Here is an 11,966-nt window from a genome sequence, read left to right on the forward strand (position 1 = left end):
CGACGACAAGTATTAAGGGGTTGGCGGAGGGGATTGTTGACAAAGCGTTGGAGGGGTGAGAGGGATGAGATGAGGTTGGGATCAATTGGATGAGATTGGGATGATGGGTTTCATGTGTATTTCTTTTTCTTTATGTCTTCGGTCGTACATTGGGTAGAAGAGCAGCCAAGGAAACTGGAAATTTAGCAAGAATTACTCGTGTCGTGGCATAGACTGAGGTAAATATTCAATTTCTATAACTTTGGGTCCGTCGAATAAGATTGCTCTCTTCCTGCTCTGACCTCCCTCTTTCATAATGTTCTCCAGTCTACTACGATATCGCCCTTTAACAAGCCAAACTCTCCTTTAGGCTGGCGGAAAGATCGGGTTATACCACGAAAACTTGTTCTCGGGGTCGTACTGACGCTTCAGCTTGCGCAGCTTCTCCAGCCGCCACGGTTCATAACCGTACCTGGCTTCGAGAGACTCGTACCCCGCGGCGTAGTTCACGTAGGTTGTAGGACGCCTCGCGGGTTGCCCCCCGTACCACAATGCTACGGTCTGATCACGCCACTTTCTGGCAAAGGGGATCAGAGGATCATCCGTGGAGTCAAACCTGGTATCGAAATATCTGTCCAGTGGTTGTCAGCCTCCGAACCATTGACTTGATCAATTCCTTGTGTCTTGCACTCACGTCAAAATATGTTCATCGCGTAAAGGGTAAGCCGAGTCCTCAGAGCGGCGACTAAGAACGCCTTTAACCGAATAACCCTCCACCAAGACTCGAGTATGTCCTAGCCTGGGATGTTGGCGAATCTTCTGGTTGTAAAGATCGTAAATGGAGCGCATGGCGGTCTTGTTGTAGGTCTGGAGGTTGGATGTCCCAATGACATGAGTCTTGTTCCCTTCGCACAACCAGCCGTCCATTCCTCCGCCGATGTATCCATTAACAACACTGTATGGAACGTTGGCAACATCCACTGACAACGGCCCGATGTCGTCGAAGGGCTTTAGCGCAGCGTGCCCATCCGCCTCTAGGCCACTGTACACGAAAGCCCAGTTGATGATGGCCTAGCTATGCTGTTAGATCACTGTAACTTCCTGGGGATGAAGATGTTCCATATTTTACCTCAGTCTTGCTCAAAGTTGTATTCATGGTGTAAAGGCCAAAGGAGCCCAGCCATGTGGGATCAAGCGTGCCGAGGCCCTGAAATTTGTTTATCCGATCAATCACAGCCTCGAGTGAGCGTCCAGCAAACTGGTATGTCTTGACCAGGTAGGTCTTGGACTTGTCCTCGGGAAAGACTTGAGACTCGTAGCTCGTGACAATGCCGAAGTTGTGGCCGGCGCCTCGCATGGCCCACCAAAGGTCCGGGTGGCTAGTCTCGTTGACTTGCACAGCGGTTCCGTTGGCCAATACAACGTTCAAGTTCACCAGCATGTCCATCGTCAACCCATGTTGACCTTGTTGCAGCCCATGGCCTCCTCCTAGGGCCGGGCCAATGACGCTCACGCATTCACAACCTCCGGTGCCTGTAGGCCCCAATCCCCAGTCAGACAGAGCCTCCCTCTCGCTCGGGGCGGGGATATTACCTGTCACAAATCCTTGCTCCCAGAGACCAACGATAACTTCGTGGCTGAATGCGCCGCCTTGAAAACGAGCTGTGGCGTTGTTCGGGTTGACTTCGAAAGCATTGAGGTCCCTCAGATCAATCTCAATACCTTGAAAGCGGCCAACACTTGTTGTCAAGGCGTGGCCACGGCTGACCGTGTAAAATGGAACACCAAGTTCATTCGCAAAGCGAACCTTGTATGGATCTGTCAGAAAATGTTGTCTGTTCCAGGGAAAGGTGGCTTACAATCTTTGCTACATCGTCTTCTGTTCCGGGACGCACGGAAAGGCAGACTGTAGGCTGAATTTGTTGCATGTACCTCTCCGTTGCGTCTACCCAATCCGCATCAGCTGGTCCCAAAATGGTGGCCTTCTTGGAGAGAACCGAGGCGAGCTGCTGTTGTGTCTGAGTGCTTGTAAAGCATTCCGCACGTTTATTGTTGGCTTGGGGCACCGGGAGCGTAGCCCCAGCCACGAAGGGCAAGGCGAGGGCGAGCCCACACAAGGCGATAGAAGAGGGCAACGGCATTGTGATGACGGCCAAAATGTCATGTGGAGGTGTCGATTTCCGCCGCGTACTCGGGACAGAGGAGAGACAACATGGGATGATGCATCTTTAAGTATGTCATATGCGCGTTGCAAGGATTGTGAGCGCTTACTGTGTCTACTACACCTTATTTCTTCTAGAAAAAAGTCTTCGACCGAGAAATGCCGGCCATGAGTGGAGGAATGGCGGCGATGTTGTGCGGCGCAGCCCGGTCAAGATAACGTTAGCAGGATGGCCGAGGGTCATCCCATGTCCCTTGGGCACTTCGGGTCCAAAGATCAGATGTTTTACCCTTGCTTTGACCCTTGCTTACATTTGGATGGATTGTCTTCGGCCGATGGTGATCCTTCCGGAGACCACGGGACGTACGTTCACCAGGGTGACCGCGGCACCGTCTAGGCGGTAACCAATCACGCCAGGACCGTTAGTCCACATCTCTGCAAAGGCGAGGGTATCACGAAGTCCACGCGAGGACAAAAAGGACCGCCCTTGAGAAAAATGACACCTCACCGCAAGACTTAAGCATTCTCAAATGTCGAAAGCTGAAGTCCTCTATTATTGGACCCTTGCCTTCTGGGCTTCCGAATATGTAAGTACTCATATCTTTACATCACGTATGCACAGGTCTCGTTACGGCCATATTTAGACTTCTAGTGTTTTGATGCTCTGGTTGTATTGCGTGTAATACAAGTACATAGCCTACCTACCTTATTTCATGACTGGCGACTAGCCTTGACCAACAACCCGGGACACGCTTCAGGACCAACAGAAGAAGCTAGGGGTTAGTATTCGGTGAAAGGGACTGTTTGACTATTATAAGGTTTGACTTGTGAAACAGGCAGTCAAGGGGCCATGCTATTCAGTTGCATTCAACGCGGAGATCCACCTCTCAGAGTCACCCTCTAAATTACCAACGTGGGTGCACTCGCATGCACAACTGTTCACGTGCCGCTCCGCTGAGACATCGCTTGTCTGTCTGGAAACAACCTTCATTGGTTTACTGTGTCGATCACCTCCTAGAACTATGGTACTTGAAGCGTTCCGAGAATCGAGTGATATATGTGGCCAGGGGCTGGGCATCACAGGACAACCGCAGCGGCAGGCGAGCAATTACGCCATGCTATGGATGCATGTAAATATAACAGCAACAGAAAGATATTAAATCCGCGCTATCTACAGTTAATGGTATACAGAGCTTCCACCCGAATGTTGAAATAAGGCAATTGCCATGACGATGAGATCTGCTATTATAACGTGGCGTCTCAAGGACAGCTAGCAGATGGACATACGGCTCATCTCATGAAATCGAAGCTCTTTCCTACTCTCAAATAATTTACGCACCCGGTGCTTGGACCTTGTAAGGGGTTATCTTCCTCATGCGTGCAAAGGCCTTGATCGGCTGGCGCGAGATGCCATCCAACCCAGCATAACCTCCCAGCTCCTCCGGTATCTCCAACATCTCCAACTCCCACACCACCAACGCAATGACCGTCCTGACCGCCAGCTGCGCCAGCCTCCGACCCCAGCACTGTCGCGGCCCCATTCCAAACCCGAGCTGCGGGCCAGCAGTCGCATCAAAATCATACCCCCCATCCTCTCTCGTCACAAGCCAGCGCTCGGGCTCAAAAAGCTTCAGGTCTCGCGACTCGTCCCACACACCCCAGCGCTTGCCGGCCTTGGAGGACGGGCTCCCGCTTAGACTCGTCCACGGGAACAGACGGCCCCCCTCAATGCCCGGCCCCGCGCTGAGCATAAAACACTGGCTGCCTTCGGGACCCGGTGGCCCAGGATATCCAGATCATGCGCCGCTTCACGAACAATAACAAAGGGCGTCAAGCGGCGAGATTCCTCAATGACAGCATCCCAGGTAGGGCAGCCTCGCCTGGCGCAGCTCCTCAAACGTCGGGGGCCGCTCCTCGTGAACAGCCTGCGGGAAGGTGGCGTACAGCTCCTCGCGGAGCCCGGTGTTGGGTGTGCTGGTAGCCGGTGAGGTACTTGATCAGCCCAGGTCATGGCGCTGCTGGTGGTGTGGTGGCCGGGTCATGGGGTCGGCAAACATCTCGTCCGACAGCTCGCGGGTGACAAGCTGGGCCTCGCGGCCCTGCTTCTCGGCCAGGGCCAGCTCGCGCATCATCATGTGCTCGAGGGCGGACTCGGCCCTGCCCGCGCGGACATTGGCGGCGGCCTTGCGCAGCAGGCCGCCCATGACGTTGTGCCGTTCTTCGACCATGTGCTTGTACCATTTTTGTTTGGACCACCACCAATGGCTGAGGCGTGGTGTTGGTGAAATGGTGGTGCGTTCCATGACTTCGGCCGTTTCGTGGAGGAGCTCGAAAAAGAAACTTTGGGGCGCGTCCGGAAACTCCACGGGTTCGTCCTTGCCTCCTTTGGGTATCGAGGACGGCGTCATTTTGGTGATGAGTTCCAGTTGGGGCTCCATTGCCGAATCCTCGTGCTCCTCGCCGAATGCGTGGTGGAGCATGATGTCGAGGACAACACGGGCGAAGTCCTTTTGCATGCGAAACGGTCGACCATTGGCAAGCTCTGCCTTCGCCTTGAAGAGCTCAACGATCTGGAGCCCCTTGGTATGCGCAAATGGGCCAATGTAGCCGTGGAGGAATTTGGGCGCCATCAGATCTTGCCTGATCTGGCGGCTGGCCTTGAATCTGGGGTCATTCGTCTTGAACCTGGCGTGGAAACCGCCCAGCGCAGCCAGACCGTCGATCAAGAACTGGGGCTTCTCAAAGTCGGTTCGCCTCATGAGAATATCTTGCGCCTCGTGAAAATCTCCCACCAAGATCCACGGTTTTGAGAAGGGGTGTATGAAGGCCTGGGCAACTGGAGATTGGTGCTTGAGGCAGAGCTCGCCCAACCACGAACTAAGTTCGCCATTCTGAGCAGCGTACCGGTTCCAGGCAGGTAGATCTCCCCATATTGTCTTGGTGGCTTCGACATTGTAAGGAATTCCAGGAACCGGTTTTGGTCGCAGCCAAAGATAAAACAGGTAAACCGCCACAGACAAGATGGTCGCTGTGCCGGCTACTGCCGTTACTAAGGGAGACCCCAGGGTCCCGCCAGCGTAGAATGGTAATGGCAACATTATGCCTTGGCCGAGCACCGTGTTTGACCACGAGGTGATGAAATTTGCGTACGAACTTCTCAAGATGGAGGACAGAAAGTGAACTCTGTCTAAAGCATGGGCCCCAGCTACACGTGGATGGGTATCATAGGATAACTGTAACCGCCCAGCCGACGCTACCACTGCTTACTAAATGCCTGCCTCCGGTGGACCGCAAAATACTAGCCTGAGAAACCCATAATCTATTGCCGATCACGAGTCCAAAACCCATCTTGTCCGCCGGGAAAGATGTTGAACGCCGAATGTCTGTGGCCGAAGATACTTCGACCGTTGATGTGAGCGCCTTTCTAAGCCGGCAAATGGTAGGTTGGCGAGCGATGGATGCCCTGATGTCCTGATGACAAACCACCAAAGTTGGACCGAAGATTGTCGGCCGACAATTGTCGGCGATAAAGAGACGCTAACCCCAGTCGCCGGCAAGCGGAGAGTGGGGCACACCGGCGGGTCCGGGATGCAAGGCACAAGCTTGGCATTTTGCCGTTTAAGGCAACTAAAAAGATGCCGAGATGGGACGGCCGAGATGGGACAAGGCCGAGATGGGACAAGGCCGAGATGGGACAAGGCCGAGATGGGACATGCCGAGGTGGGACATGCCCGAGAGGTCGATCCACAAAGATACCTGCATAATGTCACGGGTGAAATCGCGCTGATAATGCTCCTGGAGTTTGTCACTGCATGCTCTGATGCTTAGATAATAGTGAAACGCATCTGAAGGATGAAATAATACACAGAATGACAAACTAGGACGAGAAAAAGGGGGCTGAGGAATGTGGTGATAGTTTTATGCTGAGCTCGTCATCCAACCCGCTGGTTGTGCGTGCTATGCCGTATATGGTTATCCAACACTCAGCTGTCTCCAAGTCAGGGCGATGGCTTTAGCAGGGCGCTACAGCCTTCGTCGCTTGAAACGGATGCAACCAACCATGAACCAACCGACCGAACTTACCGACCGACCGACCAACAAGCTGAACCTCACCGATCAAAGATGGGCTCGAAAAAGGTAACTGCGTGAATTACACGGCTTGAACAAGTCGCCGGTTCATGATCGGCCCCCAAGAACAAAATGTAGAAATACAAATAACTAACTAGAGAACGCTTTCCAATGATGTTGTCTAAGTAGTAGGCAATTACCCCTTTCGCCAGATCCAAGATCCCATGTTATGTTCCCAATGGTCGCGGTCTAAATGCCAAAGCTGTCAGTCAAATCCCCCAAGAGGTCAGCCCAGCCCGGGCTGACCCCAGCGCACATACTGCCAACAAAAGGGAAAGCTTGTTGAACGCCCGCTCCAGCTCCTCCTCCCGGGACACATTCCCTCATGGGCCACGCTCCCACTCCACCAGCCGAGATGGAACCCGCCATATCACCACCACCGCCCGGTCCGCCACCCAAATGATCCCCCCCACTCACATTCACATTCACACCACCCTCACCGCCCGCACCCGCACCACCACCGCCATAAACCTCCTGCGGACTCACACTCATCGGCGGCGTCAACGTGAGCCCATCCACCCTCGTAATCAGCCTCGCCAGCGTCTTGGCCCCAACCTCAGCCACCTCACTGACCTCCGACAACGCTTCTAACATCGCCAGCGCATCCCGCGCCGCCTGCACACACTCCCCGCGCGTGACCTTGCCGATGCGCGCCTCCAGCGGGTTGGCGCTGCGCCGCCCGCCTCCCATGCCCATGCCCATGCCCATACCGCCGGGCCCCGGGCCATGCTGGATGGTATCGCCGGGAAAGGTCGGGTCCGCGCACAAGCAGAGCAGGGGGACGGCCGCCTCAAAGGTGGGCACGATGATGCCCGAGAAGCGGGTATGGGAGCCGCCCATGAGGCGGTGCAGGGTGGAGACACACTGCAGGAGGCGGAGGGCGGCGGCGGCGAGGGCGCGCTTGCCGTGGGCCATCATGACCTGCTTGTAGAGCGGGAGGCGGGTGACCTGGTCGGGCTGCTGGAGGACGGTGGGTTTGAAGTTCCAGCAGAGCTGCTCGAAGATGGCGATGTGCAAGAGCTGGCGCTGCAGGACCAGCGTGGGCAGGTGCTCGTCCCATTGCGTGTCGGGCTCGAGCGCGAAGGCCGGCGGCATGGTCTGCAGGAAGGTGCTGCAGAATTCTTCGTAGACTTCCTCGGCCGCGATGACGTCCCACTCAGGGCTGCGCGGGAGGCGGTGGCAGCGCCAGAATTCGGCGAGCCGCGCGCGGAGGATGCGCTCGGTGAAGACGTTGGGCACGTCCGAGGTTTCGGAGTCAATTCCGATGCTGTCCGGGAGGAGGCGCATCCGGGGGAGGATGTCGGCGTTGAGGGTGTCTGGGAGGAAGGGGATGCGGTCGAGATGCCTCGCCAGGTAACTGTTCGTCAAAGGTAAGTCTTCTGTGCGCATCGACAGACGAAGAATGGAAACTGGAAACCACATACCTGTCCCAGATGTAGAGGTTGCAATATGTGCGCCGTGTCATTTCCTTGTCCATCTCGTCGGCGCTGCTGGCGGATATGACGGCATCCAGATGTAACCCAATGTGTTGCGCTACACGGCTAGCACAGCTGATCATCTCCCAGAAGCTATTCATATGGCCGATACTCCCCGCCGCGAGACCACCGTAAGCAATCTGCTGCACGCGAACCAGGGAGCCCCGCGGATACAGGCGGGAGCAGATGGGTCCCAGCACGTAGATGACATCCTCGCAGGACTTGCGAATCTGGGTAAGCGGCACCCCTTTGATACTGTCAATGGTGTAACTGGGTGATGGAAGAAACTGCGAGGCGTAGCAACATATCCTCAGAATAAGGATGAGAAATTCAATCTCGGCCACCGTCGAGACACTGTAGAGTTCCCACCACCGCTGGTACTGCCCGAGGAACCACGGCGGATATAAAAGTTGGTCGAGATGGTTGACCTCGGTGACAAAGTATCGTACCAGGAAGTCGATTATTCGACGGCTGGGCATCATTTCCAGCGTCTTGCGGACCTGTGCCTCCACCTCGCTGGGTACCGGCTTGTCTTTGAGATCGGCTCTGTCATCTTCGGGTGCCAGCTTCCGCACCAGTGCCATGGTGTTGCATTCGCTCCGGCCGTCATAGCCGAATGCCTCCGCCAGCGATGACCACCCGGACCTTTTCCAAGGCGTCCCGAATGTCCGTGGAGAATCGTCTTCCGGCTCGCCGTCGTGCATACTATCCTGCTTCTCCCCCTCGTAACGTTCAGCTACGATGTCAGACTGTCCATCTTCTTCCCTGCTCTTCTCTCGTGGTGTGACCGGGCTGGTTGTCTGTCTTTGAACCTGGAACGAATAATAGGCACACAACTCCGGTTGGCGCCGGCGGCTGCACCTGTTGCACGGGTATTGACGATCGCACTGCCCAGACGCGTCCCCGTTAGCGAAAGCGCGTTCCCCGTCGTCCCCAGTAAATTTCAAATCCACCGGTGGCTGGTACCTTTTGCTTCCTTGTGTGGCAAGGTATACAGGCTGACACTTCTCGTTTCCGCTTTCCTGAATGCATGGCGATTTACTGTGGACGGCAGTATGATGGCGACGCGGCGGCACGGTGGTCGGAGGTTGTCAAATGCCCAAATGGTGTAGTAGGACAAGAACTGGGTAACTTGGACTGTAACTTTAATGGTAACTGGAACGCGTAATACGCATGCACCCTGACTAATTCAATACCTCCATGATAAGGAAAGTAGGGTGGGCGAAGGTGGATTTTGATGCGAGATCTTAAAGGTGCAATTGTCATTACCCCGCGCTCCGCGATTTGTTCCGACGCGGAAATGCGCCTATGAGGCGCTGCTAACCTTGCAGCAACAGGACCTTCCTCGGAAGGTACCGAGGTACCTTTGCCGTGGATGGGCTCTGCTCTGCAGGGCTGACTGAGACAATGCCACCCACCGTGCTGCCAGACGGGAATTTGAGCGTATGTTGCCAACATGATTTGGAAGGCCGACTCCACTCCCCGATCTTTACAACCTTCCCAAAAAGACTTTCGAAATTCTAGACCGGCAAACGAAATGAATTTGTTAAGGTTACCTAGGTACAGTACGACTTTGGCCAGAATACCTGGCATCAGATTCTAGAAGGGTACAAGGACCGAGACCGAGCACGTGAGGGGGGGAGTTACACTGTTACAGGCCTTCCTTAACCCTAAAATCCGATGTTACATGTACATACATATCAACCGGGCATGCCGGGGTTAAGTTTGACAAGCATATTCGCCAACTCGTATACTCGATCGGCAACGGGAATACTACCCGTACCCGTCCATGCCGCACGCCACTTTGGCTCCTGCAATAGACTAAGCTCAATAAAGAATATAGATGATGCTCCTGAAACAACTCCCTCACCGCCTATCAACCTGTCACTGTACGTCCAGGGTTCTTTTTCTGCCCACTGAACTCAAGCAGAGCCGCTCAAATCCGCACAATCTTGGGCCAATTATTCCCGTAGAATCATCGGCGGACGACTGGAAGTAAAAAGCTTCCGGGTTTGAGTCGCTTGACTCCTGCATACCTCGTGCTACACAGCATACTCGGCATACAAATCCACGAGATACCTACCCGAACCAAGCCCCATTTTAACCCTAAGTGAATGTGGGGGGCCAAACTTGAAGGAAGCACGATCGTAGACGACGGGAACTAAAAAGGCTCGGAGCTTGACTTCCCCATACTCTATTTCCCCTGCTCTTTCCAAGCCACATTAGTGCACCTAACCGCTCAACGGCCCACTTGGTTGCAGACAGCTCGCACTCCAAATCCGATGTCTTGGCTTCGGTTTATACATGTGGGGGCAATGTGGGGGGAACAAAAGTCTAAAACGGTCCGGGACTTGACCTCTCCCTACCACCTGCCCATACCATGCCGTCCGACCCAGAAGCTGACGCCGAGGAAAACACAATTCCTGACCTGGATCGGCAAGCTTAACGGCCCTAACCATCCACAGACTGCCGCAACCCCACCTGGCAGTCACTTACATGTAACTTACCACCACGCCACCGCCAAATCCATCTTCTTCTCGGATAGTAGTTCCTGATCCTGTCTCTCACTATCCAGTCCGCATACCAACCAGCCCTTCTCCTGCCATATTCCCTCGGCCTTCTCCCTACCCATTGTATCGGAGTAGGCCATGACACTGATCGTATGCCGGTAGTCAATGTTGTGCGCTCCCTCGGCCTCCTCGCGGATATAGGCACTCGCGGTCTCGCCCTTTACCCCGAGGTGTGGTATGCGTGTCATCCGGGTCTCATGCAGCCCTTTCCGGCCATGCAGTTTGCGTCATCCGGGAAATCCGTTGCAGATTTCTAGTACCACGCTGACCAACTAGTGCAGCAAGGAGGCACATAGTTCCAGCATGCCGAGTCCGGCGCTTGTTTTCGATGGCCTGCGTGTCATTTATTCGGCGTGTCTTACTCAGGTAATGGGTAGGCTGGCCTAATATGGTAATTACTAGTTCGAATCCTTCGGCCCGTTCCCGCATCTGCGATCCGTTCGTCGGCGTCCGCCCTGGCACCCAGCAGTAGGACGCATTAGATATATGTAGGGCTCGGGACGTTAAAGCCAGACCACCTAAGGCTTATAAATTCTCCCAATCCGGTATCTCCCAGCGCCGCTAATTTGGGTAGTCATCCGTCTTCCCAATCTGGTCTACTGCAATCATGACTGCCTTTGAGAGCACAGCTACCAGCGACCAGGTGGTTGCCACCTTCGCTCCACAAGTCAAGGGCCGCACCTTTGTTATCACCGGCGCCGGCCACCCCAGCATCGGGAGCTCCATCGCCACGGCGCTTGCCAAAGCATCACCTGCTCACATCCTCATTGCCTCCCGCACCGCTACCAACGTCAACCCCGTCCTCGTCGCCATCCGCGACATCGACCCCTCTATCAAAACAACATTCATCCAGGTCGACCTATCCTATCATGCCTCAGTCCGGCGCGCCAGCAACGAGATCCTGGCCGCCACCGGCTCCAAGATCGACGTGCTCATCAACAGCGCCGGCAACATGGCCCTAAAGGAGTACACGGTCGACAAACAAGGCATCGAGCTCCAATTCTCCGTCAACCACCTCGGCCACTTCCTGCTCACCAACCTCCTGGTACCCGCACTCCTCTCCACCGCCACCACCGGCGCCACCACCACCACCACCAGCACGCGCGTCGTGAACCTCACCAGCGCCGGCTACCAAATCTCCCCCGTGCGCTACACGGACCCCTCCTTCTCCGCCGGCTCAACCTACGACCCCTGGTCGGGCTACGGGCAGGCCAAAACCGCGCAGATCCTGTTCGCGTACGGCCTGACGCAGCGGCTGGGTGGGCGCGGGGTCGTGGCGGTGGCGTGCCACCCGGGCTCGAACCTGGACACCAAGCTGGGCGCGCACCTGGTGATGGAGGACTACGCGGACGTGGGGCCGGTGACGCTGCGCAACACGGGAAGGGAGTTTGCGTTTGCGGTGGGGGATGAGCCGCGGTTTAAGACGTTTGAGCAGATTGGGGCGACGCCGTTGATCGCAGCGTTGGATCCGGAGGTGGGGGCGGGGGTGGAGGGGGCCGGGGTGATGGGGGTGCCAGTTTGTTATTTGCAGAATGGTCGGGTTATGCAGCCGGTGGTGGAGCATGCGTATGGGGAGGCGCATGTTGAGAAGTGCTGGGATCTGAGTGAGGAGTTGGTTGGTCAGCGGTTTGAGTATGGGGGTTGAGTTTGGTG

The 11,966-nt window shown here is 55.5% G+C and overlaps 5 protein-coding genes across 5 annotated transcripts; 1 reads left to right on the forward strand and 4 right to left on the reverse strand.

Moving 5' to 3' along the window:
- Positions 1–345: 345 nt before the first annotated feature.
- Positions 346–2,120, reverse strand: CHGG_10648 (uncharacterized protein; the record flags this gene model as incomplete). The annotated part of the gene is made up of 4 exons (XM_001228574.1): positions 346–610; positions 674–1,050; positions 1,109–1,786; positions 1,839–2,120. The coding sequence occupies 4 exons, from the start codon at positions 2,118–2,120 to the stop codon at positions 346–348; spliced, it is 1,602 nt and encodes a 533-aa protein (XP_001228575.1).
- Positions 2,121–3,471: 1,351 nt separating this feature from the next.
- Positions 3,472–5,238, reverse strand: CHGG_10649 (uncharacterized protein; the record flags this gene model as incomplete). Its single annotated transcript, XM_001228575.1, has 3 exons — positions 3,472–3,905; positions 3,996–4,114; positions 4,196–5,238. The coding sequence occupies 3 exons, from the start codon at positions 5,236–5,238 to the stop codon at positions 3,472–3,474; spliced, it is 1,596 nt and encodes a 531-aa protein (XP_001228576.1).
- A 1,219-nt stretch (positions 5,239–6,457) lies between these two features.
- On the reverse strand, positions 6,458–8,327 carry CHGG_10650 (uncharacterized protein; the record flags this gene model as incomplete). Its single annotated transcript, XM_001228576.1, has 2 exons — positions 6,458–7,625; positions 7,693–8,327. The coding sequence occupies 2 exons, from the start codon at positions 8,325–8,327 to the stop codon at positions 6,458–6,460; spliced, it is 1,803 nt and encodes a 600-aa protein (XP_001228577.1).
- A 1,919-nt stretch (positions 8,328–10,246) lies between these two features.
- On the reverse strand, positions 10,247–10,501 carry CHGG_10651 (uncharacterized protein; the record flags this gene model as incomplete). The annotated part of the gene is made up of 2 exons (XM_001228577.1): positions 10,247–10,273; positions 10,328–10,501. 2 exons carry the CDS (start codon positions 10,499–10,501, stop codon positions 10,247–10,249), a joined length of 201 nt encoding a protein of 66 aa, XP_001228578.1.
- A 419-nt stretch (positions 10,502–10,920) lies between these two features.
- On the forward strand, positions 10,921–11,958 carry CHGG_10652 (uncharacterized protein; the record flags this gene model as incomplete). The annotated part of the gene is made up of 1 exon (XM_001228578.1): positions 10,921–11,958. The coding sequence occupies one exon, from the start codon at positions 10,921–10,923 to the stop codon at positions 11,956–11,958; it is 1,038 nt and encodes a 345-aa protein (XP_001228579.1).
- Between the last annotated feature and the right edge of the window lie 8 nt (positions 11,959–11,966).

This window comes from Chaetomium globosum, genomic scaffold (assembly GCF_000143365.1).
Source record: "Chaetomium globosum CBS 148.51 scaffold_7 genomic scaffold, whole genome shotgun sequence".
Lineage (NCBI taxonomy): Eukaryota > Fungi > Ascomycota > Sordariomycetes > Sordariales > Chaetomiaceae > Chaetomium > Chaetomium globosum.